This window comes from Labeo rohita, chromosome 8 (genome assembly GCF_022985175.1).
Source record: "Labeo rohita strain BAU-BD-2019 chromosome 8, IGBB_LRoh.1.0, whole genome shotgun sequence".
Taxonomy (NCBI): Eukaryota; Metazoa; Chordata; class Actinopteri; order Cypriniformes; family Cyprinidae; genus Labeo; species Labeo rohita.
The window spans coordinates 19,718,420-19,740,470 of record NC_066876.1 but is presented as its reverse complement, the minus strand read 5'-3'; the positions used below and the strand labels follow the sequence as shown (position 1 = coordinate 19,740,470).

General features: G+C 36.5%; 2 protein-coding genes across 4 annotated transcripts in view; both read right to left on the bottom strand.

Moving 5' to 3' along the window:
• kcnq2a (potassium voltage-gated channel, KQT-like subfamily, member 2a) overlaps positions 1-15,008 on the bottom strand; it is a 36,607-nt gene extending 21,599 nt beyond the window's left edge. For 2 of the 3 annotated variants that reach the window (XM_051117845.1, XM_051117846.1), the window contains exons 1-6: positions 14,527-15,007; positions 3,520-3,610; positions 2,464-2,590; positions 1,634-1,809; positions 492-620; positions 59-169 (exon numbers count right to left, since the gene is read on the bottom strand). In XM_051117845.1, coding sequence (XP_050973802.1) covers positions 59-169; positions 492-620; positions 1,634-1,809; positions 2,464-2,590; positions 3,520-3,610; positions 14,527-14,822 — 930 coding nt within the window. In that variant the 5' untranslated portion in view covers positions 14,823-15,007. Of the gene's footprint in view, positions 1-58; positions 170-491; positions 621-1,633; positions 1,810-2,463; positions 2,591-3,519; positions 3,611-14,526 lie in introns of all 3 variants that reach the window. The other variant, XM_051117844.1, reaches the window with a different exon arrangement.
• Positions 15,009-15,419: 411 nt separating this feature from the next.
• Positions 15,420-22,051, bottom strand: part of prex1 (phosphatidylinositol-3,4,5-trisphosphate-dependent Rac exchange factor 1) — a 91,389-nt gene continuing 84,757 nt past the window's right edge. Inside the window, exons 37-40 of the mRNA XM_051117842.1 lie at positions 21,123-21,298; positions 20,724-20,826; positions 18,265-18,332; positions 15,420-18,163 (exon numbers count right to left, since the gene is read on the bottom strand). Coding sequence (XP_050973799.1) covers positions 18,121-18,163; positions 18,265-18,332; positions 20,724-20,826; positions 21,123-21,298 — 390 coding nt within the window. The 3' untranslated portion in view covers positions 15,420-18,120. The remainder of the gene's footprint in view (positions 18,164-18,264; positions 18,333-20,723; positions 20,827-21,122; positions 21,299-22,051) is intronic.

Genomic DNA, 22,051 nt, shown 5'->3' with positions numbered 1-22,051 from the left:
GCCATGTCTAAGGTCAGGCACCGGAGATCCTCAACAAGTCATTTTGTTTTGAACTCACCGCAGGAAGAGCGAAAAAAGCTACACCGATCAGACTGAATGTGGCAGCAATTAGACGGCCATTCCATGTGACAGGGAACTTGTCACCATAACCGATAGTTGTAAGAGTGACCTAGAGAATAAAAATAGTTTTTCTTTTGTGTATATACTGATAATAGGATGCTCTAGGATGCATGTTGCATGCATCTAGCATGTTGCGATCTTGTTGTGTCCTTGAGACCAGTTTATGGAGTGATGCCCACAATTAGTTTACTATAAGTTACTTTGAAATGAGCTGAGCCAAAGAAGAGCTGCCAGTTCTTTTATGGCACTGGTCCATTTGTGAAATGGATCTTTGAGCAGCATCTTGTTTCACTGTGTGGTATCATCTCATTTTATCTGATTAGATTGAGGCTGCAGGGTGCTGTGGATCTGAATGAAGCTGTAGCACTTACCAGCCCCCACCAGAGGGCGTCTGCGTAGGTCTCGAACATCTCTGCATTGTCATCCTTCTCCACTGAGTACACCAAGAAAGATGCCAGGATAAGACAAAGGAATCCAATATACCACGCCGTAATGAGTTCCTACATTTAGGGATTCAAAAATGTTAGGAAAATCAAGAACATTGGATGCACTCTCAACCTAAAATTAAACATGCAACGGCATGCAATGCTAAGATTAGATGTATTTTCAAACTGCTCCATGGATCCGTAAATGAAAAAGTATAAACATGTCTTTTAGTCTACATCCTTTACTTTGAGACCATGTAATGTTTTTGAAAAAAGTCTTTAATGCTCAGCATAGCAACATATATAATTAAAAACTGTATAAAGAGTAATATTGTGAAATATTATTACAAAAATAGTTTTCTATTTAAATATATTTAAAGGTAATTTATTCCTGTAATGGAAAAATTGAATTTTTTCAGCCATTATTCCAGTCTTCCTATTAGAATGATTTCCTTCAGAAATCATTCTAATATGCTGACTTGATAATCAAGAAACATCATTTATTACATCAAAGTTCAAAACAGCTGTCCTGCTTAACATTTTTGTGTAAACTGTAATATTTTTAGTGAATAAAATGTTTAAAAGAACAGATTTTAAAATTAATATTTTGTAACATATAAACATTTTTTTGCTAAAAAAATCAATAGCAATGTTTATGATGTAAAAAGACTATTTTAAATGGTCCTGTCCCGGCTTCTTATTCAATAAATCTCTGAATACCGCATAGAAATGTTCTTTTAAAGCATTTCACAAGGTGCTTAAGGCCACTGAATAGTTTTAATAGCTGCAGACTAAACGGAAAGATACAGTTTCTCCAGTAATAGAAACTAATGAATAATAATGAATTTGCTGCCCACTGACCCAAATGGCAGACTGGTGGAAATATGCTCACTCAGTAACCTACTTAATGTGAACTTTAGCAATCTCTGTGTTCAATTAGTACACATTTACTATCCATTCAGCACAGAAATCCATTCCTGAACATTTAAGTGGCCTCAACCCTCTTTTTATTTGTGATATACTCTTACTTGTGATATACTCTCTGATATACTCTCTCAGTCTAAGAATATAGGCATGTTACTGGTCACCTTGCTGTGTGCGTAAACAACAGATCCCAGGAGCTTCCATGTGCCGCCGCGGCGGTCCATACGCAGCATTCGAAGGATCTGAAGAAACCTCAGACTCCGAATGGCGGAGGTGGCAAAAACATTTCCCTGTGAGCCAGCGGCCAGCACAGACACAGAGGCAAAAAGGACCATGATATCTGCAGAACAAGAGTGTATATTAATTATCTGATTAACTCCCCTAGACGACTGTCATCCTTTAAGTCATTAGAAAGGAAATGTTTCTAATTTTCTCTTCCTTCTTCCTCCTTTTTCACATAATGCACTCAAGGATAATGACAGTATATAATTGAGCTTTATCTTTTAGCTGAGATCTGAAAATCAAATAGACAATTACCATATGGATTTCTAAATCAAACTGCTTCTTAAAGGGATAGATCACCAAAAATCATTATTCTGTCAACATTTCTGTCTCACCCTTATGACTTATTTCTTTAATAAAACAAAAGACAGATGTTGAATAATGTTACTATTTGTGTTCAACATCAGGTTGGTTAAATGCTGGCAGAATTTTCATTTTTGCATGAATTATTCCTGTAATGTGATTGGAATCAGTCTCATATTCACTGGCATTATGCATTATTTTAAATCATGGGCTAATGGAGTTCACATTATTCTCCTGTATCAAGTGTCATAATTCAGAGAGTTCTCTCATTTACTGCCCCAGAAAAAGTTGGCAAAGCAGATTTTATTGTCTCTTGAGCAGAAAGAATAGCAAGAGAGAGAGAGAGGGAGGAAAAATGCATTAGAGAAGAAAATCAGAACAGACAAAAAAAGAGAAATGATTTTCTAACCGATGATACAGAAGGGTTTGCGAGCAAATCTCAGCCTTCCTCTCCATCCTCTGTAGCGACAGCAGCACCCAGCTGCCCAAATCCGCACAATATATTCCACACCAAACACCACGATTGTCACAATTTCCTGGACAGACAGCAGACACATCCACTTATTGACATTTATTTGTGCTGCGAAAATATTCATACCCCTTTATTTTATGTTGCTGCCTTATGTTAAACTGCTTTAAATGACATTTTTCCCACATCACACCATAATGGAAAAACAAGACGCAGGTTTTTAACATATTTGCAAATATATTTAAAATAAAAAACTTAAATGATACCATTGCATAAGTATTCAAACCCTTATCTGCAACATTTGAAATTAAGCTCAGGATATTGCTTTAAGATGTTTCTATACTTCAAGTGGAGTTAACCTGTGGCAAATTCAATTGAATGGGTATGATTTGAAAAGCCTCACACATCTAAATTAAAGCTGAAAATGCATATCAGAGCAAAAATCAAGCCCTAAAGTCAAAAAATTGCCTGTAGAGCTCTGAAACAGGATTATGTCAAAACACACATCTGGGAAAGAATTTAGAAAAAATCTGCTGCATCAAAGGTTCACAGAAGCATATACTGTGGTTATAATATAATATAATATAATATAATATAATACAAAAAGTCAAGTGGTTAACAAATGAGATAAACAATACATTACAATAATACTTATTAAATAGCCAAAAACTATAATAGTTACGAATCAAAAATATAGACATAACAGCATGTCTAAGCTTTTTATGTTAAAAGAGCAGTATGCAAGTGCTTGATGGCTACTGTTACACTGACCCAAACAGATCTATAAAGTGTCATGTTCACAGCAATTCACATCACCACTGGATAATGTCCTACCTGTCACGTTCTGTTAGAATGTGGAACAGGATCTACTGTGATCTACAGTGTCTACAATGTGCACACACAAGCCTGAAGCATTTGATATAACAACCTGACAGCATCACTAGCATGAATCAGCTTCTTCCTGTAAATCATGTTAAATGAGAATCAGATACAAACCAGGATGTACAAGGCACTCTCAGAGCTTTTCTTGTATTCTTTGATCGTTGCGAACACTGACAGAACCAGACAGGAAAACACCAGCAGAAACCTGCAAGACAGGACAGTAGAGAATCAGACTTCTCTCACATGGGATATCAAAGCATCTGAACAAGCTCCAATGGATAGGTTTCAGTATTAGAAGTTATTCATTGATATAATTTGTTTTGGACAGAGCTGTCGATGCATATTCATGAAGGACATTGAGTTTAGGAACTTAATTGGAATTGGGTCCTCTTGGGCCTATCATTGACTTTGTGATCTATTAGGAAAAATACTGGCTTGAGAGAGGCAAGAATCCTTGGAGAGTTCCTGACATTCTGCAGTTAAACTCAGAGATAAATCCCTGAAGAGAGAGAAGGAGAGTGAAGTGAAATGAGACTAAAATAGCTGAAAGTCTCATTAGCATAAAACCTCTCTGGGCCTCACACCCATACAATGAGAGAGTGAGAAACAAAAAAACAATGACAGATAAAAACATTGACATAAAACTTTGGGGGGAACCTGAAAATCGGCTGAGTCTGAATTGACATCCAAAGCCACCAGGAGACTTCCAAAACAGTTTTACTGCAGTGATTTTGCCCTGATTCACACCATTGGAGAGGTGATTTGTGAGATGTGGCGCTGTGTGATAAAGTTAAAGGTCAAGGAATCTCAACCATCACACAATCAATGAAAACACTCAAATAACTGCTTCTTCAATAAGTAGAAAAAAAGATATTCAGAGAGGAAGTCAGCCAGAGATGATGAGGGTGACAATGGAACCAAAGCAGTGTTTCCACAGCCATTATATTAGGGGGGCGGCCCACCCCCCCAGCGGCACCCCCTGCCCCCTTGGTCAAGTTAAATTTTATTTTCTATATAGCGCCAGATCACAACAAAACTCATTTAAGGTTGCCTTTCCTATAGAACATGTCTATACCTTGTTCTTTTATTAAACAAACGAAATGGTCTTATGTTATTTATCTTATTTACATGACGGCATGTCAATTCTGTCTCTACATGAACGCGCGTCTACAATTTCTCGGGATCGCGGAGTCCATTCATAAAAACGGATTTACTCCATAGCGCTGAATGCCACGGAATTCGTCAATTTTTGGAAGAACAAATCAAAATCTGTCACTTAATTCGAATCGCGATATGGCTAATGTCTGTATATATTACAACGCAAAAAGACGGTTTAGGTATAAATCCTGCATGTTCCGCTTGTTTGTTTACTACACAAATAGTGAAGCACACGTGAGACTCGCGGTGATTTTCGGCCTCTGAGTCTCATTATATGACGACATGAACACATGAACTTCATCTCCAGAGCTGCTGTGAGAGTCATTTCATCTGAATTTTACCGTTTCATTTAAGAAAACTTGCATCATATCATCCTGTATACACAGAAAGGGCAACCTGTCAAAATAAAAGTAAGGTTTAAAGTGTAACAGAAATATATTACTCTTGTATCAAATTTTCTTCCATGTATTCATTTTAACAGTAAAACTCTGTTTGTTTACCAAAATATTAAAGGATTTAATTTTTATTTGATTAAAAATAAATAAATGTTTAATGCCTTTATTTGATTTTTAGAAAAATTAAAACACAAACATTTCTGAAGAAAAAGAAAGAAAAAAAGAAAAAGATTGTAGGGCCATACCACCAAATCTGTGAACCTGTGAAGCTGTGAAACACTGTAAAGGTCCCTGTTTCTTTCTACTTTCTCCCAAAAAAAAAAAAAAAAAAATAGCTGCAAGCAGCAATTACCAGGGTTCAAGCACTTTAAGACATTTAAGCAAGTATGAAAAAAGACATTATAAAACAGAAAGTCCCGGTCCTTGATTCTGATTGGTTGAGCCATGTTCAAAGCCATTATAAGAAACTACATTGTTTGGTGGAAGAATAATGTTTGTATTAATATCATTACATCATTTGCTTTGTTTTTTTTTTTTTTTTTTTTTTTTTTTTTTGTGAAATGGTACTAAGTGGAATAACCATTTTCTAAAAGCAAAAAGTCCTGTGAAGCCGTACAGTGAATTTATAACACCCCAATTTATAACGCCCCTTATCTGTTATAAATTCACTATAAACCATGGCTTCTTGGGACTTATTGCTTTATTATTTAACAAGTCAACCACCTAAATCAATGATTGAAATAAAAAAAAAAAAAAAAAAACATTTTTGTCAAATCCAGGTAATTTGCCATAGAAATATGATGTTTTTTTTAAACATTTATGACTGTTATAGTGCCAGCTGTGGTCTGATCTCCTTAAAACTTTGCATGCTTGTTTGGAATCATCTGTTGCATGTGCTCACCAGGCTTTGTGAAGTTTTGAGTTTTCCTTTATAGGCTTTATAGGATTTTGGGTAAATTCAGACAGGCCCTTTTCTAAACAACCCTATTATAGCTTTCCAAAGGGTAAATTTCAACATTTTTTTGATAATTACTGACCTACAGAGTCCAGAAAATTGTACTGCAGTTTAAGCAAAAAAACGCAGGACTTCGCAAAAGTAGTTTTTTTACACCTTCTCAATCATTTTACAAACGATTTGATTGACAGTGGTGGTTCTAGAAGCAAAGTTGTCCAGAATGAAGAGTTCTGTCATATGATATGAATATTGCGTGTATATGCGAAAAATATTTTTTGAGATATGCAAATGTCCTTACAGATACTAGTGGCACTTTGGACCAAGACTATGCACATTTTCCTCTAATAGCGCCACCAAGTGGCCAAGCTCTGTGATTTTTTTCCTGTGACCACAGATTGAGCTCTTACATACGTGTTCAGAGTTTTTAAAGATATCTCATTCCAAACATTTTGGCATCCCTTTGTGTCGGTGAGTCGAAAGTTCAACATTTTTTTTAATAATTATTGATAGTCACTCTCTAGAGAATGTTTCTGTGCTGGTTTGGTTCCAATCGGGCAAAAAATAGTTTTTTCAAGGAATGCGGAAAAAAAAAATTGGGGTGAGCCTTGGTCATGTTGTAGATAGTGAGAGTACTACGATCCCTCCAAATTTCAAGTCTCTACGACTTACAGTTTGGTCTGCACTATCGTTTTACGTAAGGGATCTCTGATCCCCAACCATTCTAACAATTACAGTAGGGTTTCATCGCTACGTTCTTGAACCCCTAAGAAACAACACAACGCACTTTCCTGAACACTGTTTCTGCTACGCACTGCAGTTTCCTGAACCATGAGCTCTCATCAAATGCATTGTCTAAAGAATTAATTGATTATGATGATATTTCATCTAAAACATAGTTTTATCCTTTAATTATTTTGTTTATAATTTGCAGTTACTGGAGTTGCACCAACAAAAAATAATATCATTTGGGGTCAGTAATTATTATTATTTTTTTTTTAAAGTTTGGTATCGATACCAACATTAATCTTTTGAACAGTAGTGTACATGTTCTTGTGTTGTTTGCATTCATTTTTGGCTGTTTGATGTGGCATTTGTTTCAAATTTAATCTTTGGCCATGAGGTTATGTAAATCTGCTTTTTTGGACTTGAGCCCTGTGGGAGTAAAAAATTAGGCAGGGTTCCAGACTTCTTCAGTATGCTAAGAAAAACATTACAATAAAGAAACCATACCTTTATGCTATAATTGCTATGCTATTAATTTTCAATATATCGGTATTGATTTCAAACAGACAGACTTTTACTGTCCCTCTATAAGATCAAATCTTTTGATCTTTTGAGTTGCTGCTGAATGACTGTAAAGGTGTCAGATATAAAACATATCCTCCCCACTAGACTGTTTCTTGCCCTGGTATGAATATTAAATGTCATAACAGAAATGAATCTGCTAATTTGGAACAATCTAACAGAAGGAGGTCAGTAAAACAGACTGGTCCTAAAGGGAATGAGGCCAGAGGTGAATAAATGAAGGCTGCATTAATAAAGGTGAGAAATAGGATTATAAAGTCAATGTAAAGTAAATCAGCTCAAGTGAGAATTCTCACAGGAAATCTAATCTTTACTCATTACGCATGGAAAAAAAAAATGCTGAGACATACAGAACCAGTGACATCAGACACCTGATGTGGCTTACAGGAACACATCACATCATGAGAAATGATTGCTCACCTTCCTGCTCTCAGATGGTTGGATGAGGATGTCATTTGTTATAAACTTGGCCTGAAATCACACTGACATTGATACAACTACACTGGACAAACAATGACATTTTAGGAGCAGCTGATGCTGAAGACTTACTGACATATGAAAATCTTTAAAATCTGAATGTACTGCCTTCAAGTGGCTTTGTAAATGCTGCCAGAACATTTCGATTTGAAAGCGCGAACTAGCAAAATCTAATAAGATTTTCACAAACAGACAAACTGACCACAGGGGCATCAAGTACAAGCTTGGTAAGATCTCAGCAACAATACAGCATTATGACACCGACTGCTGAACCTCTGAACATCAGATGTAAGAAACATATAAACCAGTTACATAAACACTAATACAAATAATCATTAAGCCTTCTGTCTTTGTCAGACGAGTTATTGCTCTTGATGTTGGCAACGGCCACAGACTAATCTGGAAATTGTAGAGAGAGACAGCAAAGACACATTCTTTGAGTCAGCAGTGAATAAGGTAGAGTAATCAATTTACCTTATTCACCCCATTAGTACAATACTCTTAAAACCAGACTCTCCAGACTGAACCAAAGACAAATACAATGATTTGGTATCAGATGACATTAAATAAAGGCCTTCTGAAGTGAATCGATGTGTTTGTTTAAGAAAAACATCCATATTTAAAACTTCATAAACCATAATCTCTGACGAACGTGGAAGTGCAGTGTAGAGAGCAAAACAAAACATCAGTCACAAATTAGAAGTACAAAACAGGGATTTGTGAAGAAAAATGTCGGAGGATTTTAACGTAAGCCGAGACTAGACTGGTTTTCCTTAGCTGTAAACAAAACGTGGTTCTCAAGAGACTAACATATTTCCACCAGAGTTTACGCTATGCCTACATCCCACATCGATATTTATATTTTAAGTTTTACACAAATGCATCGATTCACACGCCATGTGGAGTATATTTTTATGATGGATGGATGCACTTTATTATGGGGTTCCAAATGTGCTGAAAATAAGTCGACTGCTTTGTACTATACATTTGTCTTTGTCTAAAGTCATTGCCTACTCGTTCAGGTAAATCAGTAAGTTGACGTATATGTTGTCTGTTGACGTCGTCTTAATCTGTCGTCCTGCCTGCTTTTTCTCTGTCATTTTTACTGTCAACCTTATTGTTGTTTTGTTCTGTCATATGTACTGTTATCTTATTCTGTCGTCCTTACTGTTGTCTTGCTCTGTCATCATAAGCTTTATCAGCGTGGTAAAGTTCGTTTCACATTTGATATTCGCTGCATTTTCGACTAGGCTGCTTTAGGGACCGTCTGCACATTTACCTCACTGTACAAAACAAAGTCATTCAAATTAATGTTTACAGGACTATAGTAAATTCCTAGTGGGCAAACTAAATGAACATGTACTGTACATACAGTAAAGAAGATAATGGCAAAATCTTATTTGTAGAAGTAAGTCTTTTTACTAAAAACATACTACAACCTTTGTAACATGAAAAAAAAGTTTAGGACTTTATTGGACTTCGTTTTGTACTGTGAGGTAAATTTGCAGACGATGCCTAAAGCAGCCTAGTCGAATTTGACGACAATAAGGACGACAGAATAAGACGACAGTAAGGACGACAAAATAAGATGACAGGAAAGATAACAGGACGACAATAAGGACAACAGAATAAGATGATAGTAAGGACAACAGAACAGGTGACAGAACAAAACGATAGAATAAGATGACAGGAAAAATAACAGTTAGGATGACAAAACAGAACGACAGAACAGGACGACAGAACAAGATGACAGAATACGATGACAGGAAAGACGACAGGATGACAGAGCAGGACAACAGAATACGATGACAGGAAAGACGACAGTTAGGACGACAGAACAAGATGACAATAAGATGACAGGGACAGTTAGGATGACAGAACAGGATGACAGAATAAGATGACGACAGAACAGGACGACAGAATAAAATGACAGTAAGGATGACAGAACAACATGACAGTTAGGATGACAGAGCAGGACGACAACAAGGATGACAAAATAAGATGACAGTAAGGACAACAGAACAGGACGACAGAACAAGACCACAGAATAAGATGACAGGAAAGACGACAGTTAGGACGACAAAACAGGACGACAGAACAGGACGACAGAACAAGATGACAGAATAAGATGACAGGAAAGACGACAGTTAGGACAACAGGAAAGACGACAGTTAGGACGACAGAACAAGATGACAATAAGATGACAGGAAAGACGACAGTTAGGATGACAGAACAGGATGACAGAATAAGATGACAGGAAAGACAACAGTTAGGACAACAGAATACGATGACAGGAAAGACGACAGTTAGGACGACAGAATAAGATGACAGGAAAGATGACAGTTAGGACAACAGAATACGATGACAGGAAAGACGACAGAATGACAGAACAGGACGACAGAATAAGATGACAGGAAAGATGACAGTTAGGACAACAGAATACGATGACAGGAAAGACGACAGGATGACAGAACAGGGCGACAGAATAAGATGACAAGAAAGACGACAGTTAGGACGACAGAACAGGATGACAGAATAAGATGACAGGAAAGACGACAGTTAGGACGACAGAACAGGACGACAGAATAAAATGACAGTAAGGACGACAGAACAACATGACAGTTAGGATGACAGAGCAGGACGACAACAAGGATGACAGAATAAGATGACAGTAAGGACAACAGAACAGGACGACAGAACAAGACCACAGAATAAGATGACATGAACGACGACAGTTAGGACGACAGAACAAGATGACAGTAAGAACGACAGAACAGGATGAAAGAATAAAATGACAGTAAGGACGACAGAACATGACTACAGTAAGGACGACAGAATAAGATGACAGTAAGGACGACAGGAAAGAAGACAGTTAGGATGACAGAACAGGAAGACAGTAAGGACGACAGAATAAGATGACAGTAAAGACAACAGAAAAGGATGACAATAAGAACAACAGAACAAGACAACAGTAAGGATGACAGAATAAGATGACAGAAAAGACAACAGTAAGGATGACAGAATAAGATGACAGTAAGGACGACAGGAAAGACAACAGTTAGGATGACAGAACAAGATGACAGTAAGGACAACAGAAAAGGACGACGATAAGAACAATAGAACAAAACGACAGGAAAGACGACAGAATAAGATGACAGTAAGTATGACAGAACAATGACAGTAAGGACAACAGAACAGGACGACAATAAGAACGACAGAACAAGGCAACAGTAAGGAAAACAGAATAAGATGACAGGACAGATGACAGTTAGGATGACAGAACAGGATGACAAAACAGGACAACAGAATAAGATGACAGTAAGAATGGCAGAACAAGATGACAGTAAGAATGACAGAACAGGACAACAATAACGACAATGGAACAAGACGACAGTTAGGACGACAGAATAAGATGACAGTAAGCACGACAGAACAATGACAGTAAGCACGACAGAACAGGGCGAAAATAAGGATGACAAAACAAGACGACAGTATAAAATGAACAGAACAGAATAAGATGACAGAACAGATGACAGTAAGGACGTCAGAATAGGATGACAATAAGGATGACAGAACAAGACTACAGTAAGGACAATATAATAAGATGACAGGAAAGATGACAGTTTGGGCGACAGTAAGGACAATAGAATAAGATGACAGTTAGGACGACAGAACAAAACTACAAAAATGTTGACAGCAAAAATGTCAGAGAAAAAGCAGGCAGGACGACAGATTATGACGACACCAACAGACAACATACATGTCAACATACACTCATTTACCTGAACAAGTAGGCAATGACTTGTTCAACTGACTTTATAGGACTTTAACATCTATTTAATGCCATTATAAAGCTAGAAAATTCCAGGACATTTTTAAATATGACTCCGACTGAATTCTTCGGAAAGAAGAAAGTCATATACACATAGGATGGCTTGAGGGTTAGTAAATCATGGGGTAATTTTCATTTTTGGGTGAACTATCTCTTTAAGTAATGTTTTAGAGGAGCACAATACCCATTTAAAAACAAGGGGTGGGTTTTTTAATGGTTTTGAAACAAGTCTCTGTATTCAGAGTATTCTCTGTATTCACAAAGGCTGTATTCATTTGATCAAAAATACAAAAAAATGGTATGTCTTCAGTGTCACATAATCCTTTAGAAATCATTTTAACATGTTAATTTGGTGCAGAAACATATTTAGAATTAGCAATTATTTGAAATTACAAATCATTTATAAGAGAAAGGATTTTCTGTAAAATCACAAACGTCTTTACTCTCACTTTTGATCAATTTATTATTCTTTTTTTAAATATTCTTCCTGACCCCAAATTTTTGAACAGTGAGGATATATTGTTGTATATCACATACTAGAAAATTATATTCTTAACCTTCTGATTGGATTAGCCACTGGTAACTGACTATCATCAGCAAAATGAGGTTGCTGCACAAATGTTCACTTGCATATCAAAGCATTCACCACTTCTAAATATCTCCTTGTACCCCTTTCCTTGAGCCTGAGAAATAAAGGCTTAGCTGAGTCTGTACAGCATGCAAAGTGCTATCTCTGCATTTAATGCTTGTGAAAGAGAGAGAAAAAACACTTAAAGTAAGAGGCCAAAGTCAGCACACTGCACTGCACTCAATGTTTGTGTGCGTGTGTGTGTGTGTGCTTGCACACTAGACAGAGTAAAATAAGGATGGTGACTGTATAAATAATATATCTTCAGAACACACACTCATGTCTCAGGCTGAAGTGGGAGTCTTCTATGAGGGTTGCATGACCAGCAGAGCAGACAAAGACATTTACAGAGGATCAGACAGCTCATGCTCCAGCATCCATGATACGGTCTGAGGTTATAATGCTGCATTATGACAGATTGGTTTATAGGCGTCATAAGAGATGCATGGATCTCAAAGACAATCGAGGTAATGGAGCACTCTGGAAGCTCTGTGTGTTTCTAAAAGGCTACAGAAAAAGTGATGCTATGCCTTATCTTAAGATTCAATCCAAGTACCAATCTCATCTCTCCTGTCTAAAATACTGAGTGATTTGTAAGTGTCATAATTTAAACCCAATCCTAGGATCTTAATGGATATTAAAGCTTCTGGTGGGTTCCATCATGACACAAACAAACACAAGGTATTTTACCACAAAATAGTCTGTTGTGAAACAGGACTGTTATGGTTACTAATATAACAAAAAGGAACTCCTACTGAACGGTCTAAACAGTTTAAGCTCCCTACCCAACCTATAATGATTACACAATATCCAACAGGCTCCAAAAAAAAAAAAAAAAAAACCTTCATGCAAAAACTTCAGTTTAACCATCTTATTTGATTTTCTTCAAATTCAGGCCACTGTGGAAAATAAAATAAAGCCTCATAAAGATTCACAGTAGTTCATAACATGAACAGGACAGGAAAAAAATGTAAATCTAAACAGAGATGCAATTAAAGTACTTTAGCACCTCTCTGTCTACAGAATCAAGTTAATGTTGCCAGGTAATTTTCGTCAGGAGCATTTTTAGCATTTCAGCAGTACTGCTCATTGCTAGGCTACTCATATTTTGTAAGCAAACAGTAGCTACAGTGATTTACTTTCCACACATTTACAGCAAACCCTACATGTCCAATAATAGTAGCAATATCATGGTACTTGATACTTCCGTGTTGTGTATTGTTTTGATACTCATTTGGTTGGAACTGCATTTACCTGTGGTTATCCTGAATTTAGGTTTTCTTCCTCACTGGCAAATGCTACATAGGCTTTCGGGTTGCGTTTCAGTTGATTTTAGATAAATATTCACTTCATCCAGTGCTCTTTTTCCCTATCTGACTGTATCCTGTACTTATTAGAGCGAAAAACTCGATTCAGTGAGTAAGCTGTTCGAATCGCGAACCGATTCAGACTCACTTACTGACCGATTCATTACACACAACCGAACCAAAACCGTGGTTTTGATATAAACAGCAGACAGAAATTACAAGACATCACGCACTGTCAAAAAAACGTGTTTTTGCGTCTATCAAAGCAGTTCAGTTTTTATGAAAACATAGAAAAATGCGTTTTTTTACAGCTTAGGATCATTGCCGCCACATTTAAGACACCATACGGCAACGTAAAAGTACTTAAACTTTAAAAATAAGTCTCGAAATAACATTACTCTCGTTGTTTCGAACGTAAGAAGGTTGATACAGATTTTGGACTCACGAACTGCCTTTCAGCCAATCACTTACCCGAAAGTTACGTCACCCTATTAATATTCATAAGCCAGGCTAAGAAGGTTTGAAATGTGTGCCCTCACTTTCCAGATCGTTCCTACACCCCTGTGCCACAGCAAAGAAGCCAGCAACGCCACCGTTCGCATGCCACCGGCGTAGCCTTGAACCGCTGGCACGGTTCCCCCCCGCAAGCAAGACGAATTTGTTGCACCGGCGTCTGAAAGCGGCTTAAAGCAAACACGAGCGCGGTACTAGAGGAGCTGACCGGTGCTGAAACCGCTGCCTAATGATACCGTGTGCACCGAGTCTACAGTATGCATCATTAATAATCTGTGAACACTTTCCAACGTTTCAGTTTATGAAATATGCACAGCTGTGAAATGCTTATTTGGCGGTTTGAGTCTGAATAAATCTTCTTACACAGACAAAACTTTTACATATTTTCCCACTGTTTGACTGACGCTCTGCGACAAAAGCTGCAGGCAGGCAGGCCGACAACATCTCAAACTTTCAGCAATCTGGGCGGTGCAGCACAGCAGCATCTCTGTCGGTAAAGGTGGGTGATTCCCACGCCACGCAGTAACGCAAATCACGGAGCACATACTCACACATAAGCGTGGTAAATAAACGCCCAGCCGCGGGGTCTTTCCAGCGCATTGTAAAGGAAATTTTGCAGTCTGCGATAACGCGCGTTTCTTTTGTGAGCGATGCTCCCTCTGGAGATGCTGGACCTCGGTCTGCACAGGATGCTGCCCCGTTTTGTGCTCTCCGAACCGGCGATAAGAAGTGCCCCGTCTCGGCTCGTCTCCGCAGCCCCGGGGTCCAGTCCCACAAAGCCGACTTTCAGTTTCTTCTCCCCAGCCGGAGGGTGATAAACTTCACCGTTGGCCGATTTTTTCACCATCCTTACAGTTTGACAGATCCAAACGAGTGTATAAAGTAGTCGTGGGCAGACATTGCCGAACCGGGGTGTGTTCCGTAGTGCGGTGGTCTCGTACTAAAAGCCAATTGAAACGCTAAGGCGAAACTGCAATGGGTAGTCCTTTATCTTTACGCCTTCCGGCTGCTGTACGAGCCTCTTAATGTTTCAGCAGTCGGATTTGGGATGAAGGGGCTGATGTGACAAATAGTTGCAAGTGGTAAATAATTAGAAAGCTAGTTAAATCATTCATAGAAGGAAAGGAAATAGAACTTTGCAATGCTGAAATCTTATCTCAATCATGCCAATGAAAAAAAAAACAGCCTCACGACGGTGACAAGGTTGTTGTCACGATAAAAAAGGTGATGTTTACCTTGGGTAAAACTGTAAAACGTTATAAAATCTCATAAAAAGGGTTCATTTATGTACTGTTGTGCAACTAGACAAGTCTATAGGGCAGAACAATCAAAAGATGTGGTTTAATTAAAAAGTGCAATTGGATGTTTCACTGTTGTTAACATCTCTCCATGCCCACTTACACATACTATAACCTGTTAATGTCTAACAATGACAGATCAGAAGTAATTTATAAACAGATACTCTTTTATTTCGATATTAGCAATTAAATACAGTATAGAGACAAACCTATGGTTTACTCCTGTCAGACTGAAGGGTGCTTTAAAATCGCCACACTGTTATCGGGAAATGAGGGTCACATACTGAGCTTTAGAGTACAAGGCAATTTTACATCTCTAATTAGACAATTCTGGATTTCCTGCAGGTCTTCAGTTTTACCTGAAGGTGCACTCTTGGAGGATCCAAATTTAGATATAAAATTACATTAACTCAGAAAGGAGAACTTTATACAACGTTTTTAATTCAACACTGAGTTAAAAACAAGTGGATATAAGTTTAAGAGCCATTTAAATGTATAATTAACAGTTCAGGACAGCATGAAGACAGACACTTCACAGTCAAACATTAATATAAACTATAAGTTAAATATATTTGCAGATGCAGATTAGATCTACTCCTTCACTCCACCAGTGAGATTTTGATTAAACTGCTCTTATTAATAAAAACAGAATCTGTAAAATTAAGAAAATAATTTTGAAATAAAAGAAAAGACCAAAAACCTAAGGCCCTTAAAAGAAAGACTAGATTTGTAAGCACCATTGAATTTTTACAAAGAGCACACTTTGATGCAAGATGTCAAAACTGGCAATATAAACTTAAAATGGTACAGAACAGCAGTTTAAAGTAAAAAAAGACATTTGAATACATGCATATCATGTTTCGGCTGACTGATTAGTGATGTTAAATTACGCAGTCATAACTTTTGAAAGGGGAATAGCACAATAATGGACCGAGATGGTGCAGAAACCTGAGATTTTAATATACAGTGATAGGAACATGCTAATGCTAATGCTACGTCTTTGGGTTTTACTAGATTTAGGTCTATCATACAGAAATGATAGGACGTGGACATTATAAAGCATAGTAACAAGCAACATACAATCACACTGCACAGATTCTGTGGATTAAAACACTTGTTTCCAGTTTAAAAACCATTTGATTTGAGGACCAAATAAAATGTTAAAATCCAATTCAAATAAATCAACATTTGCCAGCACTAGGCTTCAATTTGGATATATATGAAGAGAAAAACAACACTATTTATTAGCATAAATTCAAGTATTATTTAAAATGTTTTATCATGGTTTTTAAGTTGCAGCATCTAACTTCCATGCTCATATGTAACAGACAACGACGTGTTATGAACTACAATACAAACACGATGAACGTCTCATTAAGGTTTCGTTAAGACATGATGCTTTGCTGCGACCTTAGTGACCTTATATACTCAAATCTACTAATTTGAGCAAATACTGTCAACTGTCAGGACTATTGAAGGTAAGATATATAACAATATATATATTAAAAAAAAATGAAATGCAGACTTTGCATGTTACAAAAGCCCTCACAAACTGTACATACTACCTTAACTAGTCCAAACTACTCTGGGAACACTGTTAAAATTTCCAGGCCTTCTTGGTTACTGACCACAAAGCTGAAGTTAGAAATTTAAATATCGAACACATCGTGCAAAAGCACAATAAAGATTCCTATCCAAATATACACTAAGTATACAAAATGAAAGATGTACAATATTATGTTTTAACATTATTAATACTCTTTAAATTATCGCACTGCTGTTCCCAAAGAGCATATGCTTATCCCTCTGAAACATACATATATATTTACCTAAATACAAAACTTCAATAAAATCCTACTATAGCTATTAATTCTTCACATGATCCCTTTGCGCTTCTCTGTTTTCTAATGTACAGTACGTTTAATGAACACTGAAGAACACAAGCATTTTTATTGTGCTTTTCCAAACAGCCGCACAAAGCAGCTCCGTAGAACAGTCACGCACTGTAACATAGCATTGATTCATGCTTAAAAAGTGCTATACACCAGGGACGGGCAGACATAATGGTATTTTTTTTTTTTCTCTCAGTTGATCAATAACAGTTTCAATCTTCAATATCGCTAGTGAAATCTTGGATTTTGTATGCAGGCGTATGTTTTTGTATCGTTTGAGAAGCTGATAGCCTCCATCTGTTTCCCTGTGCCGCTGATGGAACTTCACAATAAAATTGTGCTGTTAAACAGACTCAAACTTATTTTAAACACAGTGACGGATATGAATTAAGATTTTGAAACTGGTCCATGTAGGCTGGAATGATTTCAGTACTTTCGTAATACCTGATACGAGTGAGAGAATCGCAACAGCTCTCTGAGGGCACCACCTCCCATGACACAGTGCAGACACACTCATGCTAAGCTACAGTAATTGCACATAATCACCACGTATCTGAACTTAACGACTTAACGTCACCATCCAGACCGAACCACCCTACTTGCTGACGCAAGACTGCAGTCAGAGGCGAAAGGAAGATATAATACAGCCTTTTACAGTTAGATTTAGCCGTTCACATGCCAGTCCAGATCCATTAGGAGATCAAACAATGTAGCATTGTGGGCAGACACTGCTAGCCAAGATTAGCATCGTTAGCATTAGCGATTTTCTCAGCTGCCAGAGCAGGAGATAAAGGTAGCCGGACGGTTCTCATTCCAGGTCGTGTTGACCTCAGCCGGACCTCTCTGGATGAGGCTGGCCGGGAGTTGAGATGTGCTGAGGCATGGTCTCAAAATGATAAGCCAGTCTTGATATCTCCCAGCAGCTAGAAGGCCTGAGAGACGGACGTCACCTTATTCAAAGATCTCCATCGGAGGGGGGTAAACACAACCTGAAGAGCCTGTGATGAAGATTCAAAAGGGTTTGGTTACTGTAGAAGATTCATTCAACTTTCAATTTTTAATGTCAGTGAGGTCTTTAAATAGCAAGAATCAGTGATACCTGGGAGCAAAAGGTGGCATCTGGTCCATTACTCTGAGATTTTTGGCAGAAATCTCCACTCTGGTGCCCTGTGAATAAAGACAGTTATTAGTGCCTGTTGGAATACTGTTATAATAGCTCAAATGTCAGAATATTTAGTTTAGACTTTGTCGGTTCCTGAGTATGTATTACTAGTTTGTTACTCAAATGACCAATAACTCTTTTAGCTTTTTGACTACTTGCCCACACATACTTATTGATACATTCAAGCATATGTCAAGCACTGGAGGTGTGTAGGCACCAGTGTTGTAAGCATGTTACTTCAAAAAAGTAATTAGTTATAGTTACTTCTCACAAATGGTAACCGAGTTAGTAACTGAGTTACATCATTATAAAAGTAACGAATTACCAGGGAAAGTAGCTATTGTGTGTAAAAAATGTTTAAATATGTCAAATAACTTGGATGCCCCCAATATTATATGTGTTGAATGAAATTTAAATTAAATTAATGAGATTTTTGTTTATTCACCACATATATAAAGCTTAATGGCACAGTTTTTTAAACATCTGAATGTAAACTTAGCATCAATCAGTCAAGCATTATAATATGACATTATGATAATTTAGAATTAAACTTTAGAACTTTAGAATAACCATGTATGAATGCATATTTGTCATGTTGACTGAACTTGTAACGTAGTATTTCTATAAAAAAGGGGAACTAAAAATAATACTGAAAAGATAACAAAACTAATACGAATTCTACTACTAATAACAATATAAAACACACTAAAGATTAAAGAGCTGCTGGGTTCATGAATATTAATCATATTGTCTGTGTTCGCTCAAACTGATTTGCTGAAATCAAAACAGAGGTGATAACTGTTAAGCGCCAGCCAATGAGATTGCCGTTTGCGAATTAGTTCCGCCTACTACTGGAGAAACCGGCAGTTCTGAAAAGCTGAGGAATTCCAGAGGAGCTCTGTTAGTTTGACAGGAAAATACAGCAAAGAATATAGTTTACATGTAGCGTGTCAATTCTGCATGGTATACAAGACTCTTTGCGTGTGTGTGAGACAAAACGACGGCTAGTCATGTGCCTTCACACTAGATTTTATGGTTCGCCGAATACAGGTACGCTTTTCATCTGACCATCAGGTATTGATACCAATCAAAAGCTTTTTTACATTGCTTAAAGTAAAAAAAAAACATGGCAAGAATTTTAACATAACGACTTTATTTGCGTTCACCACAACGAATGCGTGTTTTTAAGTGTACAGAAGCATTTTAGTGGTCACCTACTAGGCAAAATACATAGAGTAAATCACAGCATACAGCAAGTTTTTTTTTTTTTTTTTTACTTCAAATACCCAGTATGATGCTCTTATTTAACAACTTGTGCTGTGATGTATGTGTCATTGTCATAATGCCTTAAGGATGCCATAGTACCACCTACTGGCTAAGTCAAAAGTTATATATCATAACACACGTCAGCTTGTAACTACATTTGTTTTCTAATTACACTAGACATTTTATGGCTAAACAAATCTATTCAGTCATAAAACATGCATGTGATTGGCCCAGAAGTTTCTACTTGCAGCTATAATATGTTTCAGTGTTTAATCATTTGTAATATCTTGTGTATATACATTCTTTTCTATTTAAACTGTATTTTTCTTGTCATTAGACGTTAATATAGATTAAGTGAAATAGAATTTAAATAGAAAAGAAAAAGTAAATGCAACAAATATAGACAATAATCCTTGACTGAAAATGTAAAACTAAATTTGGCCTTACTACACTACCAGTCAAAAGTTTTTTAACGGTAAGATATTTAAAGAAGTCTCTTCTGCTCACCAAGCCTGTATTTATTTGAGCCAAAATACAGTAAAAGCAGTAATATTGTGAAATATTTTTACTATTTAAAATAACTGCTTTCTATTTGAATAATTAAAAAAAAATGCTAAATTTTCAGCATTATTACTCCAGTCTTCAGTGTCATGTGATCTCTCAGAAATCGTTCTAATATTCTTATTAATATGTAAAACAGTTGAGTACATTTTTTCAGGATTCTTGTTTTGTTTTGTTTTTTAAAGCAGCAAATCAGAATATTACAGTGATTTCTAAAGAATCATGTGACTGGAGTGATGATGCTAAAAATTCACCTTTGAAATCACAGGAATAACATTTTAAAATATATTCAAATAGAAAACATTTATTAAAAGTAGTAAAAATATTTTAAAATGCTGTACTTTGGTCAAATAAATGTAAAAACATTTAAAATCTTACTGTTCAAAAATGTTTGACTGACAATGTACATGAAAAATTGTTTTATAAGAATTAAGTGAAAAGTAAAGAGACAGAGAGTAGTTAAATCCATTACCATCCATTAAAATATACTTCAGAGATACTGAACTCTGAAATAAGGAGCATAGATGAAGATCTTTACCAGTTAACAAAAACGTGTTAGTAAGCTGTACCTGTTTACGCATGATGTCCATGGTCTGCATTAGGCAGCGGGGCATGAGGCCATGGTTTCTAGCTAAAGTAATGGCCTGCTCCAATGACACAGTCAGAGTACACCTACACAGAACAGAAACATTAGTCAACAGGCAGTTTAGACAATCTGTTATATTTGATTTACCATAGTGTAGCGGTAACCTAGGATACGAATCAAATGCTCATTTGAGCAAGAAATAAATGAAAGTCAAAGTAAAACTAAATTTACAGTAGAAACTTGACTGTGGCTCCACTTCAGTAGTAAGAGGCTTAAAGATGCGAAGCATGTTTTTTCTCAATAAAACCTTATTCCCATCTGTGGTTTCACGATTGACTATTGGATCTAGAGCAACATGAAAACAACATTTGACTGCAGGTACCTCTGCATCCCAGTGGCACACATGGTAATGTGACAGGCTCCCAGCCGGTTGCAGAGTTCGGAGGACACCACAAGAACACTGACTCCAGAGGGCTGACCCGCACAGCCAGGTTTTACATTCATATACATCTGCATGAGCCGACAGAGGTCGTCCAAGGTGTTAAGCGGCCGGAGGAGCTGGAGATTAAAATGATTAAATTAAACTTTCTGGTTTTAAATTTTAATAAGAAATTTTTTGATGTATTGATTTCCTTGCATTTTGATTGTGGCCTCTTTGTTAGAGTTTATTAGGAAGTTTATTAAGAGAAATCTTAATAAAAGAAGTCTCTTACGATCACAAATGCTACATTTTTTTGTTTTACAATACATTTAACACTGTAAGATTGTGAAATATTATTACAATTTAAAAATAATTATTTTCTGTTTTAATATTTAAAAAAAATATTTATTCCTATGATGGCAAAACTGAATTTTCAGCAGCCATTCAGAAATCATTTTAATATGCTGATTTGGTGTTCAAGAAACATTTATCATAATTATTAATTCTGAACAATATCAGCATTTGAATTGTTTGTGGAAACTGTTATAATTTTTTCAGGATTCTTTAATGAATAGAAAGTTCAAAATAATAGAATTTATTTCTGTAACATTGTAAATGCCTTCACTTTCACTATTGAGCAATTTAATGCATCCTTGCTGTATATATACAGTATATATACACACTACCAGTCAAAGGTTTTTGAACAGAAAGATTTTTAATATTTTTTAAAGAAGGATCTTCTGCTCACCAAGCCTGCATTTATTTGATCCAAAGTACAGCAAAGACAGTAACATTTTTGAAATATTATTACTATTTAAAATAACTGCTTTCTATTTGAATATATTTTAAAATGCAACTTATTCCTGTGATCAAAGCTAAATTTTCAGCAT